Source organism: Sus scrofa, chromosome 1 (genome assembly GCF_054392235.1).
Source record: "Sus scrofa isolate SSC_HxYL_T2T_F1_AM1 chromosome 1, Sscrofa_HxYL_maternal_Yorkshire_Landrace_v2.0, whole genome shotgun sequence".
In the NCBI taxonomy this organism is placed as follows: domain Eukaryota; kingdom Metazoa; phylum Chordata; class Mammalia; order Artiodactyla; family Suidae; genus Sus; species Sus scrofa.
This window is the reverse complement of record NC_139383.1, coordinates 18428232-18445389: the sequence shown is the minus strand read 5'-3', so window position 1 is coordinate 18445389 and position 17158 is coordinate 18428232. Positions and strand designations below refer to the sequence as shown.

Genomic DNA, 17158 nt, shown 5'->3' with positions numbered 1-17158 from the left:
TATTTCAAAGTGCAGAAGAGAGATGTATTCTGTGTATTTGCTATATGGGATGAAAAGTGGAAGAAAATTGAATATACTTTCCTGACCACAGTTGTCTTAATCACACTAAGCCAAGAGATTAGAACAGTAAATGTATGAGTATGGTTCTATTCAGCTCAAAATTTTAAGCTCTGATTGCTGTCACTTAAAAAATAAGATTACCCAAAATAGTTAGTGCTTAAAAATGTAAATGTTAGTAGGATAGACAGTGATTAATGTACATACATTTTTGTATGAATGATGAACATTTACTAATGAGGCACTGTTTTTGGATACAGCCGTGAACAAAATGGACAAAACCCTTACCTTCATGTAGCTTATATTTCCATGAGAAAAACAGTAAGCAAAATAAATAAATTTGTTCAATGGGTGATGATGATTTGATGATAATGATAATGGTAAGAATAGGTAATTCTTCCTAAGGGTATACTGTATGCCAGACACTGACTCCAGTGCCTTGTATATATTATTAATTCAGTAATTGTCTAAGAGAGATATTTATCACTCTGTGTTATAGATTCAGAAGCTAGGCATAGGGAGATTAATAATGCACCTTTTCCAAGATCACACAGAAAAAGTAAAGTCATAGCTGAGATTTAAACACAAAGTTTAATTCCAGAACTAGCACCTTTTACCTTTACATATTATATGTCCTGCTTGTACCAACTATGAGAGGACCAAGGTAGATATGCTGGACCTAGAGTAAACATTATGGAACTCCCTGAGAAATTATAAATGAAGAGAGTTAAGAAAAATCATATAGAACATTTTAAGCCATTTGCACTGTAATGCGCTGTAAATGACTTCCCCACCAACCAATGAGAAGATACATGTGACAGATTAAGAACTAATTTCTTTTGGAGTTCCCGTAGTGGTTCAGTGGTTAACGAATCTAACTAGGAACCATGAGGTTGCAGGTTCGATCCCTGGCCTTGCTCACTGGGTTAAGGATCCAGCATTGCCGTGAGCCATGGTGTAGGTTGCAGACTTGGCTCGGATCCGCGTTGCTGTGGCTCTGGTGTAGGCTGGTGGCTACTTCTCCGATTAGACCCCTAGCCTGGGAACCTCCATATGCCGCGCGCGCGGCCCTAGAAAACGCAAAAAGGCAAAAAAAAAAAAAAAAAAAAAAAAAAAAAACTGGTTTCTTTAGAATGCAAAGAACTCTAACAAACCAGTTAGGAAAGGATTACTGAGGCTATAAAAACATGGCCAAAAAACATAAAAGGCAAGTCAAAAATAAAGAAATACAGACCAAAACATATGAAAGGATATTCAGGTTTTTTTCTTTTTTACGTATTTAAATATGTGGCCTTAAAAACCAGATGTAGATAAATCATTAAATTTAATAATGCCTAATAAGGAGACAGTTATATAGGGCTAATTAAAAGTGACATTATGGCAGCTGATAGATGTTCGTGGGAGTTGTAGTTTTGAGAGCGTACTAGCCAAGGTTCCAGGAGAGTTAAGCCCTACAGAAAAATATTTGAATAACCATTTTCTCAGTTTTCTCAAGGGTGATTTGTAGCTAGTGCATTCTCGATGCATCAGTGAGAATTTAATTCATTACATGCAATGGATGCCTTAGGGCGTTAGCATTCTCTCTTACAACTTCTGTTGAGAAAGTCTGGTTAGTAGTATTGAAAATAAGGGCAGTACATTTAAGAGACTAATCAGAAATCCAGAGAGAATTTTTTGACAGTTATATAAAGAGGATAGAAGAAAAAAAATTAAGGACCAAATGGAAGGAAAGTATGAGAGTCAGATGTGGTCAGTGTTCATTCTTATTGTAGGTTAATTTTCAGAAATTCACCTGGGTCTTGCCTAATGCAATTAAAATTTCAACATGTGAGTATGCAAGTAAATGATGCATAAAAATGTTAACATTTAATATTTTTATTATTTCACTAATTAAGAAGTTTATGATACAGCAAGAAAATTGTCTCCATTATGCTACTTGTAATCCTAACTGTGTATTTTATTTTCAGGGAACCTTTTATTATTTTATCAGGAGGTTTGTCATATGATACTGTAGGAAGAAGACCTTGCTTAACAGTTATGCATGGGAAAAGTACTGCAGTGCTAGAAATGGACTATTCAATTGTTGACTTTCTGACGCTGTGTGAAACACCATACCCAAATGGTAAGCTTTGTGTCTTTACATTCTAGATATTCAAAACAAAGGCCTATATGTTATCTAAGTAGTGAACTTATCCTGTTGTGCTACTTCTTCTGGGGAAGAGATGCTGCCTTCATAACTTTGCAAATTTTATTTGAGAAGTAAATTTTTTTGATAAACTTTTTTTTTTTTTTTTTTTTTTTTTTTGTCTTTTCTAGGGCTGCCACTGCAGCATATGGAGGTTCCCAGGCTAGGGGTCCAATTGGAGCTGTAGCCACCAGCCTATGCCAGAGCCACAGCAACGCAGGATCTTCACTGCATCTTCAACCTACGCCACAGCTCACGGCAACACTGGATCCTTAACCCACTGAGCAAGACCTGGAATCGAACCCTTAACCTCACGGTTCCTAGTCAGATTTGTTAACCACTGAGCCATGATGGGAACTCCTGATAAACTTTATCTTTTTAATGTTACATATTAGTAGTAAGTGCCTTTCATAGATAAACAAAACTGTCTACCTAAAGAAACATTTAAAAATCCTCTGATAGTGGATTTGTTACAGTTCTCCATAAAAACAGAACTAATAGATTTTAGAGAAGGAGTAAGAGAGAGTGAGAGAGAAAAGAATATGAAGTTATTTTAAGAAATTGTGGAAACTTACCACAGACTTAAAATTTTTCAAATTTGACGCACAGCCTTGTGTCTGATTTTGAAGTCGGGAAACTCAGGCAGGTTTCTGAGTTGCCATCTTGAGGTAGAATTGTTTTTTGTTGCTGTTTTTTGTTGTTTTTTTTTTTTTTTTTCTTTTCAGAAAACCTCTGTCTTTGCTCTTCAGGCCATCAGCTGATTGGATAGGACCCACCCATATTATCTGGGACAATCTACTTTGCTCAGAATCCACTGATTTAAATATTAATCACAGCTACACCTTCACAACATCATCTAGACTGGTGTTTGACCAAATCATTGGGCACCATAGCAAAGACAGGTTAACGTATGAAATTAACCATCACAACTAGATTATTATTATTATTTCAAGCGGAATTTAACTGGATCTTTACTTTATGTGAAACTAATAGAAATATAAATATGTGACACATTTTATAGTTAACATGCACATAGAAAATACCTAAGAAAGAGATTATAATATTATAGTATACTCTAGTGGATTTATATGAGATCCAATAATAAGTGTATAGAATTAAATTTGGGGTTGGTTGTTCATGTCATGCCGTGGAATTCCAATACCATAGAAGTTACTTTGAGTTTCTTATCTAACTTGTCTTTACAAAACTGAAATAATTTTCTATGGGTTATTGTATAGATTTATCTCTTTAAAACATATTGGCCTTCCTTTATATGAAGTACACGATCAGAGTGTTAAATGTGTAAGAGAATGGAGCAAAATAAAATAAAAACCAAGCAAGAAATGTCTATTAGCTAATTTCTCTCCTCTTGCATATTTAAAATATTGTTCATGCATTGTTTTCTTATTCCAGATTTTCAAGAACCATATGCTGTGGTTGTTCTCCTAGAAAAGGATTTAGTACTTATAGACCTTGCACAAAATGGGTAAGAAAAAAATTTGGTGAGTGATTAGTGTGTGGTGAAAAAAGATTCTTTATAGCATAGGATTGGCTGTTTCTGTTTCTTTGAAAATGCTACATTTATATCCATAACCTCAAACTCCTTTCAGAACTGCAATTACACATTTCTCATCACCTCCTAAATTTCTCTATTATGTTGCTCTTATAGAAATTCCATTTTTAAGTCAAAATTTGTTGAATTTCTGAAATTTCATATGATTCCGCCTAATACTCGGATTCCCTGGAGGCGCATGGAATCGGCAGGTCCAGAGTTGATTCCCATCACAGTTTCCCTCCAGTTAAGCTGTGGTAGACTCCCCACTCATATTAACCCTCTGTGCCTGTGTGTCATGAATACCATTTTCAGGTAATTTTACATGCAGCACCAATCTCTTATTCTTTAAACCGCCCTGGTTCTCTATGGTTTTTTTTATGTAAAAGCCACTCAACCTGCTACTCTATGGAGGAGGAATTCAGGGTACATTTCCAGGCTGGTTCCTGTTCCCTGGAAAAACTGAACTATGTGTTAAACAAACATCGCACTTCCATGTCTTATAGCGTTCCCGGAGGCCAAAACACCCACTTACTTCATTGCCATCAAAAATCCACGTAACTTTCAAAGGCAGCCTCTTCCTCTTCGAGCTTTTCCTGTTCTCTCTTAAGCAGATATATTATATCTGATCTGTACGTTCTCACCATGGCTCCTTTGCAACTTTTTGTGGTATTTCTCATATTCTTCTTGTTCTGACTTAGATGATGGTATGTTTACTTAAAAATCTTTTGAGTGGCAGAACATTGTATCACTTAATTGTATTTCCTGGGAGGTAAACATTAAAAATGGTTTTAAATGAGTTTACCCATTCAGTATGTCTGTTTTTCCATTGGGGGCAGTGTTACCCCCAAGAGATATTTGTCAACATCTGTTTATACATATTCTGTTGAGTGGAGGGGTACTCTTGGCACCTAGGGATAGAGAACAGGGATGCTGCTAAGCATCTGCAATGCACAGGGCATGCCCCACAGAAAGAATGATTTGATTCACTCTGTGAATACGCTGAGATTGGGAATCCCTCACCTGTAAGTGAACAGTATGTTTACCTTACTCGAAGACCTTCCTAAATTCACATCTGCTTAGTGTATCTTTCTGTAATAACCAGTTTTTTTTTTCTTTTTGAAAATAATAAGACCATTGTGGAACAAAGGAATTTGAAAACATTTCTAAATGACGGCCCTAGAATAACTTATTATTAAATAAGTTTAAATATTTTTATATTTTTCATTGTTGTCTTACAGATAATGTCATTAAATTAATAAATACTTTTTTATTTTCTGTTGTTAAAGATATCCTATATTTGAAAATCCTTACCCTTTGAGTATACATGAATCTCCTGTTACGTGTTGCGAATATTTTGCTGATTGTCCTGTGGATCTTATTCCTGCACTTTATTCTGTTGGAGTTAGACAGAAACGTCAAGGTTACAGCAAAAAGGTATTGAACGTGAATACATAATTTCAGTGTTTTATATTTATCACCTGGGAGTATTTAATAATGAGACCTTTTCTAGCGAAAATTTTTTTAAAATCCTTTGGGTGGGTTTCCCATCTTGGGTCAGCGGTAATGAACCCAGCTAGTATCCATGAGGATGTGGGTTCGATCCTTAACCTTGCTCAATGGATTAAGGATCTTGCGTTGCTGTGAGCTGTGGTGTAGGTTGCAGACGAGGCTTGGATCTGGCATTGTGGTGACTATTGCATAGGCCAGCAGCTGCAGTTCCAATTCACCCCTTAGCCTGGGTACTTCCATATGCTGTGGGTGCAGACCTAAAAAGGCAAAAAAAAAAATCCTTTTAGGAAATGAAATATGTTATATGCTGTTGTCATAGATATATGCATATATGAAGATATATGGTATACTTGGAAATTGCTTTATACAAAATCTTTTCTTATAGGAATGGCCCATTAATGGAGGTAATTGGGGCTTGGGTGCTCAAAGCTACTCAGAAATAATTATTACAGGGTAAGTAAAAGTCTGCTTTTACCTAATAAGTTAATAATAACTAAATATGATTAATACTACATAAACATTAATAGGGCAGGTAATGGAGTAATATAATAAGGAGTAAGTTATTGTATAAAACCTCCAAATTTATCTTAAATTTTATCTTTTTCCTCATTTTGTTGACTTTTTAAATAAAAATGTATTTAACTTAAAAAAGAAATTATGGGAGTTCCTGTCATGGCACAGTGGTTAACAAATCTGATTAGGAACCATGAGGTTGTGGGTTTGATCCCTGGCCTTGCTTGTTGCCATGAGCTGTGGTGTAGGTCACAGACGATTCTCAGATCCTGGGCTGGACTCGGCTCAGATCTCGTGTTGCTGTGGCTCTGGTGTAGACTGGCAGCTACAGCTCCGATTAGACCCCTAGCCTGGGAACCTGCATATGCCACTGGAGCGGCCCTAGAAAAGGCAAAAAGACAAAAAAAAAAAAAATGCATTTTTTTTTTTGCACATCCTTAATTCATTTGCTTTTCATAGGCATGCTGATGGGTCAATTAAGTTCTGGGATGCTTCTGCAAGTAAGTATTTTGAATATTATTTGTTATATGCTATAAATCATTGCTTTTATATTACCTGTTTATAATAATTGCATAACCAGCATTTAAATTGAAATTGAGAGATCATAAATTAATACCTGATTTATCACATATATGAGTTCAGAATTTTTAATATATTAAATATATTTTAATGTTATTTAATTAATAAATCAAGAATAATTCTCAGCAGAAATACTCAGATCCTTTCTTCAGTATTTCTTCAAACCTTTTCTTCCTAATCCAGAGGTAGAAGAAGTGGGAATATGTTTCAAATTTTACGAGAAATTTGTTGAGTAATGTTAATGTCTGATTCTAAACTTATTTCGTAAAAATTTGCTTTGTCTTTGTGAAACATATATGGTGTTTACATTAGCAAAAAAGGAAAGAATGCTTTGAATGAATAATGTTTGCAATTAGAATCCAGTTAACTTAAGGTATGTTACGCTTCATCATGTAGAAGTGTTAGATGATATTGGTAACATTCAGAGAGAAAATATGTAGAAAGTAGATCTATACAGCAAAATATATTCTTTATTATTTTTATTATATTTATGAGTTTTTACAAAATCTTTGTTGCTCTTTTTTCATATAATCTAAATTCATCATGATGGTGATTTTTTGGTTTAACAAACACAACAAATATACCCTTTTTGAGTACAGTGAATGCATTATGTAAAAGAATAATAGAGAAATATAGACCTAAGAGTAAAAATATGATTCAAAAAATATAGGTCTTTTTCCTTATGTGGTATGACTGATTAAATACTATCTTATATTTTTTCTTTTTATATTAAGATAACATATTTTATCTTTTTTTTTTTAGTAACTCTACAAGTATTATATAAACTAAAGACGTCTAAAGTATTTGAAAAGTCAAGAAATAAAGATGACAAGCCAAACACAGACATTGTAGATGAAGATCCATATGCCATTCAGATCATCTCCTGGTGTCCAGAAAGTAGAATGCTGTGCATAGCTGGAGTTTCAGCTCATGTCATCATTTATAGATTCAGCAAACAAGAAGTGATTACAGAAGTCATTCCGGTAATGGTTTCTTAATGATTTTCAATGTCAGATGTCTGACATTTTAAAATTTTCAAATTATTTAGGAGACTGTTTGTGATCAGTTTTCAAACACCTCAGTATTTTCATTGCCACCTATCTTTTGTGGAAAAAAGGTATATTTTTATGTATGTCTTCTTACTGAACATTTAAATCTTTAACTATATTGTGTATCTCATTTAGGGAAGCAAATATTAGTATGAGCTTACACTAGTATTAATGGGAGTGCCATAGATTATAAAATCAATGGACGTGTGTGTACTCTCATAGTATGCACAATCATTTTTTAAAAATTAGGCCAGAGGAGTTCTCTTGTGGCTCAGCAGGTTAAGGATCAGATCCTACATTGTCACTGCAGTGGGTTGGGTTGCTGCTGTGATGCAGGTTCAGTGCCTGGTGCAGGAACTTTCAAATGCCACAGGCACAGCTAGGAAAAAAAAAAAAAATGAGTCAGAAACATTATTTTTAGAAATCTCACTAGATGTTTCCTTTGAAAATGTTCTTTCCACTGTTGGGAGTTCCCGTCGTGGCGCAGTGGAAACGAATCCAACTAGGAACCATGAGATTGCAGGTTTTGATCCCTGGCCTCACTCAGTGGGTTAAGGATCTGGTGTTGCCATGAGCGGTGGTGTAGGTCACAGATGAGACTCAGATCCGGCGTTGCTGTGGCTGTGGTGTAGGCCAGCGGCTACAGCTCTGATTAGACGCCCTAACCTGGGAACTTCCATAAGCCATGGGTGCGGCCCTAAAAGGACAAAAGACCAAAAAAAGAAGTTCTTTCCACTGTAGTGTACGTGTATATATAGAATGTATAAACTGTAATAAAATGAAGAGTAGTTATTAGGAGTTGGTCAACTGTCTTGCTTTTACAACAGATGCTTGAAGTACGGTTGTTATACGAGATAAATGATGTGGAATCCCCAGAGTGTGAACAGGCACCACCTTTGCCAACCCCAGTGGGGAGTGCCAATCCTCAGCCCATTCCTCCTCAGTCTCATCCTTCTACCAGTAGCAGTTCATCTGATGGCCTTCGTGATAATGTCCCCTGTTTAAAGTAAGTTTTATGTTTGGAAATTATCTTTTAACTTAGATCACTTATAAGCACTGGTAAAGTTAAGTAACACAGAGTAAGTAACAGGACATAACCACATCTCCTTCTGTGTTTTACTGTGGTTAATCCAACTCCTTTTCCTGTGGCACCAACACGAATATGATTGCGTTCCATGATTTTATCCTTTCAGTACTAAGATTTGATCTTTAAAGAACTGATAGTCCAGCATAGATCTTTGCTCTATATAAAGCTTAGCCTCCTAAACCCATCATTGTTTTTCAGTCTGGATTTGTACGTGGATCAAAGGTATGTTTAGACGGCTTTCTGCCACTCGGAAAATTCTTGTTTTTTAGTCTTTAGAGATTCAGTTTTTTGGTAATTGTTTTCTAGTCTTTTTCTGAATCTTTTCTAGTATTGTTTCTTAAATGCCTTTATTGTTGAATTCCAGATTTGAATACATTTTGCTTTTATACAGGAGAAATTGGACAAAGCTTTTCCTCTTTTTCTATCCAATTCGTATTATTGAGTGGTTAAATTTTTTAAAGCATATGAGCCTTCAGTATGGCACAGAAATAAAATAAAGTGGAGAAGTGGAATGTTAAAAATCATTGGAGAATTTCATGAATACTGTTATTATATAAGTATTACATTTATAGCAGGTCAGTTAGGGTAATGACAGAAAAGTAGTTGTGGAAAATGTCAGAGACTCAGTACAAGAGTCAGGGCAAAAGCCAGACTGTAGTAGATTCAAGGTAGGGAGGATAGTAAGAGAGACAGTTGCGTTTATTAAAAGAACTAGAGCTTTGTACTGTTCAGCAATTGCTGTGAGAATGTCTCTGTAATCAAAAATGCATTCATCCCAGAGATAAGGCAGATTTTTTTATATTGCAGTCACTCATGATGAAAATCTTTAAAAATGTGTAGTTTTTATGGAGGGAGATTATAACTATGTTACAGTTTTTTATCACAAGAAAAAAAAAATTGGGAGTTCCCTTTGTGGCTCAGCGGTTAACCTGACTAGGATCCATGAGGATGCCGGTTTGATCCCTGGCCTCTCTCAGTGGGTTAAGGATCTGGTGTTGCCATGAACTGTGGTGTAGGTTGCAGATGTGGCTCAGATCCAACGTTGCTGTGACTGTGGCATAGGCTGGCAGTTATAACTCCAATTCAACCCCTAGCCTGGGAACCTCCGTATGCCACAAGTGCGGCCCTAAAATAGCAAAAAAATTATGTTATAATAGTTTTATACACACACACACACACACACATACACACACACAAACATATTTGTACAGTGGGTGTTACCTATAAACTCATTGTGGTAATGGTTTTTATATGTCATATATGTATGTCAAATCATTATTTTGTACATCTTAAACCAATACAATGTTATATGTCAATTAGTTTTAAAAAGTATAACTTTTAAAAATCTTCTATGTTTACGTAAATTTGAGATTGTGTGTTCTATGCCATTGGTTATCAAATGGAAGTAATTTTGCTCCTCAGAATGCATTTTTTGTGACATTATTCATCACAAGAGAAGAAAGGGGTGCTACTGGCATCTACTCTGTAGAGGCTAGAGATAATGGGAAACACCCTACAGTGTGTGGGACAGTGCCTGGCATTGAAGACGTACCAGCTCAGAATGTTAGTAGTGCCAAGGATGACTGACTAATTGACCTGAAAAATATAGGCATGGAGGTTAAGCAACTATGTTTCTCAGAAGGGTCTCAAGTTTCTTCTCTCCCAATCTCTCTCTCGTCTCTCATGTGCGTATACACTCACCTCCTTTTTGCTACAGTCTGGTATACGTTTACATAGAATGAGACTTGGAAATAACAGAATTCTACATCTTTCCCTTCTATTACTTACTCTACACTACTTCACTTTAAACTGAAATTTGTAAAATTTTTATCAATGCCATTTCTTCTGGTTTTAATATTTTTCCTGCTTTCTGTTAAGCATATAAAGTGCATTTTGTCTTTGAGGTTCATTTTGGGTAACTTTTTTTGGTAAAAAGTTTGAGATTTTTATCTAAAATCCACATAGTCACTAGTGACTTCTTTTAATCATGGGCAATTTGAGTTATTCTCTTCTTTTTCTATTTTAATAGTCTTTAGGTAAATGCAGTTATTTATTAACTTCACATTGTTCTGGTCCATAGTCTCAAAAGGCAATTTTTAGAAGTCAGAAATATAACCAAATTTATGTTGAAATAACGAATACTAAGTTTGTTTTTTATACAAAATGTTATTGTACATAATTGTTTTGCTTTTATTTAAGTGTTTTAATTGTCTTTTGCTGGGTATTTGTCCAAACAGACAAATAGTTTTGAAACTACAAAACCTCCAAACATTATTTTGTCACTTAAAATATATGTGTACAAATTATGGAACTTTTTATAAAAGTTCAACCCTCTTTCTTAAAAAGTAAACCAATTAATTTACACATATTAAAAACATTAAAAAGATAACTTGCATGTAACCATTGTAGACATTAAACATAAACACCCACCCATACTCTCATTTTGTATTTTAAAATCTTATTTCATCATTTCTTGATCCTGTTTCTAATATTTTACCACTTGGGGAGTTTGCAGCAGGGTGACTTATTTTTGCTTAAGAACTTTTTTGTTTCTTCATACTAAGTAAAATAAGTATTTCATGACTTGTGTATGTCTTCATTGCTTACATCTTAAATGTGCCCATATATTTATTTTTTAAATGATCCCTGAATGCCTGTTCCTGCTTTTGAGAATCTAATGTAACGTGGACATTAAATATGCCAAAGGGAGGGTCAGCACTTCCTTGAACCTTATCTAATTGATACAGGGAGAAAATAGCACACTCAGACTCTGCCTTCTGTGCTTATGTCAACAGAAGCTGTCTCTGCTGGAGATGGAATGCTGTTCGGTCTTTATTTTTGTCTCTTGAGATGGACAGCTGTAGTTGATGAGTGGGTGTTTCCCTGAGGAAAATCAGAACTTCTGCTTCAGCCAGTGTATAGTTCTGAGTGTATTGCCTTATATATAGACTATCCATGGGCAAATGTGACCGCAACTCAGTACATTTTAGGGGTACCCTTTGTGATTCATGTTTATCCTGAAATTTGGGTAACATCTGAACCCTTTTATTACCTAGGGTGAGTCTAGCAAACATGACAGGGAAAAGATCTGGTGTTAGGATGTTGTTTACTAGAAGGACCAGCTAAATGATTCAAAGGGTTCTTACCTCTGAGTTTAGTGTCAGGAGATTGAACACTAAGTAGACTTGCTGCTATCCTTTCTTTTATACACTCACTGCACAGCAGAAACCTCAAGAATTATTGAAGTAACTAGGCTTTGTATATGTTTTACAAGAACAATTACTAGAGAAAGAGTCTGTGCAATCAAAAATGTAAAGTAAAAGTAGATTTTTTTTTTCTTGCTAGGGCCGCACCTACAACATACAGAAGTTCCCAGGCTAGGGGCTGAATTGGAGCTACAACTGTGGCCTACACCACAGCCACAGCAACACCAGATCTGAGCCACATCTGCGACCTACACCACGGCTTGCGGCAAAGCCAAATCCTTAACCCAGTGAGTGAGGCCTGGAATCAAACCCACATCCTCATGGATACTAGTCAGGTTCTTAACCTGCTGAGCCACAACAGCAACTCCTAAAAGTAGAATTTTCAAATAGTAAAAGTAGTCACACACAAATAAATTGATCACATTTTTTAAATGTTATCTTCCAAATTCACTCGAGGTTTACAAGTATTACAGGGGGTTGTATCTAACTGAACTTTTATTCCTTAGAAAGTCTCACGTTTATAAACCCCTCCTTCATTTTCTCTAACATGCTTACCCCAGTATAACTAATATAAGCTTTGTACAAGCTTACCCAATATAAGTGAGTATAACTGTCTGCTGAGTGGTTCACTTAAAGACCCTGTCATCACCTCCAAGTTACCACATATTCCTCTAAAACTGGCTTTTCATCCTGATTTCTCTTTTTTCTTTCTTTTTTGGAACTTAGAATCACTGTGTTCTTTTTCTCCCTTCCTCCACCTCTAATCAGCCTCTAGCTCATTCATTCATTCTTTCAATAAATATTGAGTACCTACTCTGCTAAGTATTAAAAGTAACTGCAAGGTATCTACTTTAATGGAACTTACCAGCCTTTTTGAGACTTACTTTCTGTGTTTCAGATCTACCTTTTTCTTAAGATTTCACATCATAAGAATCACAGGAACTTCCTAATGGGTCTCCCTATTCTACTTCATCTTGTATACCTCCATTAATCTTTAAAAAATATTTATTATAAATCTTCACTGGCTTTTAATTGTTTAATAATAAAAATCTATTTCTTTCGAATGGCTTGACCATTGACAAAGCTCTTTCATAGGCACTCACAATGTCCTCATACTGTGATTAGGTAGTAATGTTCCCACTTTTTAGACAAGAAGACAACTCGTAAGTGGCAGAGCCAACTCAAACCCTAGCTTTCCAAAAGCCCCAAGTTCCTTCTACCAACACCAAACCTTTGCAGACTTGAAGATACTCTAAAGTCTGGTCCTGGCTTGTCTTGCTACATTATTTCTTAGTGTTACCACACACACCTTCCACTGTGACCAAACTGACACACTTGTTAATCTTTTTTTTTTTTTTTTTTCTTTTTTCTTTTGGCCTTTTCTAGGGCCGCTTCTGCAGCATATGGAGGTTCCCTGGCTAGGGGTTGAATCGGAGCTATAGCCGCCGGCCTACGCCAGAGCCACAGCAACGCAGGATCCGAGCTGTGTCTGCAACCTACACCACAGCTCATGGCAACACCGGATCCTTAACCCCCTGAGCGAGGCCAGAGATCGAACCTGCAACCTCATGGTTCCTGGTAGGATTTGCTAACCACTGAGCCACAATGGGAACTCCCCCACTTGTTAATCTTTGACTATGAGTTTCCTGCTTACTTATCTTGTTTGCTTGTTTTTTATAAAAGCAATTTTTAGCACTGTTCAGTAGTAATTGGGCAAATAGTTTGTGAAGTCAAAAATACTACCAACTCAAAGTCAAAATAGATTTTTAATAGTAAAAACTATTATACACACGATAATTAATTGCTCACATTTTTTTAACTCTGTCCTTAACTCTATACATTTTTAGCCAGTTTTCATTTAATTTGACCATACTTTTTTATAAAGTCTGCTTTTCTGACTTGGATTCTTTCTCTAACTTGAATTTTTTTCCTTTTCATACCTAGGCTGCTGCTTCTCCTCCACTCATTTTTCTCCCCATCTTCACCTTCCCTTGATCCCCTCCCTCCCCAATTTTAATGTGCAACTCATATATGATTTAATTTTATCTACGTGTTTCATCTCCAACTAGATTAAATGATTCTAGAGGACAGGATTCTAATGTTTACATTTTTTATATCATACAATTTCATATATAAAGTTATTTTGTATAGTTATTGTTGCATGTCTTTATAATTACATAGGCTAATAAGATAAATTAAAAATGAGTTAAAAGGTAACATGCTTTCCTTCCTTACAGAGTTAAAAATTCGCCACTTAAGCAGTCTCCAGGTTATCAGACAGAATTAGTTATTCAGTTGGTGTGGGTGGGCGGAGAACCACCCCAACAAATAACCAGCCTGGCAATTAATTCTTCCTATGGATTGTAAGTATACTTTCTGTGTTTCTCTGTTTCTTCATCATATACCATGCATTTTTTATTTTTAAAAGCAGAAAGGATCTTTATTGTAGCATCACTGAAGATGTTGTGTAACTTTAATTTCAGACCAAATTCAGTGTATATTTGGAACATAATTCTGAGTAATTTGCCTAAGTATGCTTATACCGTTTTCCAATATAAAGTTAAATATCTCATGGACCATTAAACATAGCCTCTCCTGGATGTACTCTGAGAAATAATTCCCTTGTTAATATTTGGTATAATGAAAATCTAACAACATCAACCCTGTAAAGTGTACATCTGTGTTACAAGTGTATTTATTTATCAGTTCATGGCTTCGAATATATCATGTTGATTGTACATGATTTTTTTTATAATGTGATAGATTTATAAAGTATTTACTTTTGTTTGTTTTAAAAATCAGCATTGTGGTGTAGAAGAAACCGCATGCTAACTGTTCAGTCCCAGGGCTCTTTATCATGGTAGGTCACTGTCTCCTCCTCTGTTCAAGCCCCAGGGACTCATTTCATCGTTCTTCTTCCTCCTTATACCTCGTACCAGCTACTTTATCTCTCATGGTTGTGCACCCAACTAAGACTGACTCTAGTCTGAGATAATCTTCTCTAATATCTTTTACTGGCTGCCCCACAATGCAAGAATATAAACCTTCCCTTTTCAGATATTTTATTGTCCACAGCCATAAGAGGAACAAACAGGGAATAAGAAAAAGGACCAATAGAAACTTCAAAGGAAGTTGCAGATCAATTGATTACAGACTTCATTAGACTCACAGCTGTATTTTGTTTAGCCCTTTTTGTGTATTTTTAAAAGTTGAACTAGTTGCCAAGATATTTAATGTGAAAATCTATGTTTCGAGCTTCAACTGAAAATGTTGATTATCTGGCATAGACATAGTCAGCGAGAACTGAGTTGAAGCTTCCCCTCTTTACATGGGTCGTACACTCTCCGGTTAACCACTGACACTGGTTGGCCTGTTTTACTTACTTATATAGCCCCTCTGTGTATTTATTGGTTTAAGGTATCTTAAAAGAGTAGAATTCCTTTATTCATAGTTGGTTTGTAGTTCCTGAGTCATAATTGAGAAGGTATTTGGAATACTCCAGAGGGAGGCCTCCAGGATTTATGCTTTCTACATTTTATTCTTTTTTTTTTTGGCTTTTTAGGGCCACACCTGCAGCATATGGAGGTTCCCAGGCCAGGGGTCAAATTGGAGCTACAGCTGCCAGCTTACACCACAGCCACAGCAATGTGAGATCTGAGCCACATCTTCAACCTACACCACAGCTCACAGCAACACCAGATTCCCAACCCACTCAGCGAGTCCAGGGATCCAACCCACATCCTCATGGATACTAGTCGGATTCATTTCCACTGCACCATGACGGGAACTCCTACTTTTTATTCTTGACTGTAGGGATTACCAAAAATTTCCCAAGTATTCAATCCCCTACTTCCCAGGTAGAAAGGAATGTCTTCCCCTGAGAGGTTCAAAATACCCCTAAGTCAGAAAAATAGATGTCATGCCACCTTGTGTGAGTAGTTACATCTCTGGTTGAATTTCACCTCCTGTGCCAAATTTTTTTATATATTGATTTGTAATCATCAATGTCTACAGAAGGTCTGCACAGTTCCTTGAAAAGGCATATGTTCCCTGTTTCCATGTCTGAAATAGTGTTTTGTCTCAAAGAAGAATTTTCTCAAAGACCTATCATGCTTTTTTTTAGCCCTATAGACTATAAACATTTCTTGCAATCATTTATTTTTGCTAAACTATTTGCTCTTTCCTAATTTCCAGGGTAGTTTTTGGCAATTGTAATGGCATTGCGATGGTTGACTATCTCCAGAAAGCAGTCCTCCTCAACCTGGGCACTATTGAACTATATGGCTCCAATGATCCTTATCGGAGAGAACCCCGATCTCCTCGTAAATCTCGACAACCTTCAGGAGGTAAAAAGAAAAAAAAATCCTGAGCTTTAGGATTTCCATAAATGCTGAGTGACTTCTGTGAATATAAGTACATCTGTTAGGTAAATAGCTTGCCTGATTCCATCTTGTTTGTATAAACTATGAAAAACTAGTAAAAGGTATCAGCCTTCTTTTTTGTTTTGTTTTGTTACTAGCACTTGCTTTTGTTTTTAATATTCTGGGTTTTTGTTTAACACTGGGAAAGAACTGGTTTTACACTCTTCAGCTAAATTATAGTGACAGAAAAATTTGTCTCATTATTACAGAACAAAATTTAATTTCACAATTCTGTCCCTCTAATTGTTTAGTATTGTGAGAAAAACAATTTACTGATTTGACTATTTAATTCAAAGGAATCATTTCTCATGTGAAAAAAAAAATGTAGTTGCAAAAGTGAATTTGAACTCTATGAAAATATAGTGTTCTCAGACAGTTTGAGTCAGTGCAAACCCAGATCCATGCAGAATTCTCTCTATAACATTCTTTTGTGTTTGCTAGGGAATTAGTCTTATTTTAAATGTCTTAATACTAATGCCTCATGGAACACATGTATAGTGGCTGTTTATACCAGTACTCCTCACCTTTTTTTTTTTTTTCTTCAAACCTCACAGCACACACAGAAAGTGGCATTGGATCTCTGGCCTAGAAGGGATATATTAATGAAGTCTCCACAGTAACTGGCCTGTGGGCTCCAGGATCCCCAGGACTTGGGGAGCTGGAGCAGGGATTATGGGGAACTCTATCTTAGGCAGATTTAACTCATTTGCAGGATGTCATTGGGAAGCTCAGGTCTATACTTCCTAACTCAATATCTCTGAATTAAAATTCTGTCCAGAGGCGTTTCCATTATGGCTCAGTGATAAGGAACCTGACTAGTATCCCTGAGGATGCGAGTTTGATCCATGGCCTCGGTCAGTGGGTTAAGAATCAGGTGTTGCCTTGAAGTGTGGTGTAGGTTACAGACATGACTCAGATCCCGTGTTGCTGTAGCTGTGGTGTAGGCCAGCAGCTACAGCCCTAATTCAACTCCTAGACTGGGAACTTCCATATGCAG

At 36.0% G+C, this 17158-nt stretch overlaps 1 protein-coding gene across 9 annotated transcripts in view; it reads left to right on the top strand.

Moving 5' to 3' along the window:
* STXBP5 (syntaxin binding protein 5) overlaps nucleotides 1–17158 on the top strand; it is a 167918-nt gene that overhangs the window by 93802 nt on the left and 56958 nt on the right. For all 9 annotated transcript variants that reach the window (XR_014845087.1, XR_014845093.1, XR_014845085.1 and 6 more), the window contains exons 10-18: nucleotides 2025–2179; nucleotides 3656–3728; nucleotides 5084–5231; nucleotides 5692–5759; nucleotides 6279–6319; nucleotides 7161–7381; nucleotides 8275–8453; nucleotides 13978–14103; nucleotides 15935–16086. Coding sequence is in view for 5 of the 9 variants with exons in the window: in XM_085024332.1 (XP_084880458.1) it covers nucleotides 2025–2179; nucleotides 3656–3728; nucleotides 5084–5231; nucleotides 5692–5759; nucleotides 6279–6319; nucleotides 7161–7381; nucleotides 8275–8453; nucleotides 13978–14103; nucleotides 15935–16086 (1163 nt within the window). In the remaining 4 variants the exon portion in view is untranslated. The remainder of the gene's footprint in view (nucleotides 1–2024; nucleotides 2180–3655; nucleotides 3729–5083; nucleotides 5232–5691; nucleotides 5760–6278; nucleotides 6320–7160; nucleotides 7382–8274; nucleotides 8454–13977; nucleotides 14104–15934; nucleotides 16087–17158) is intronic.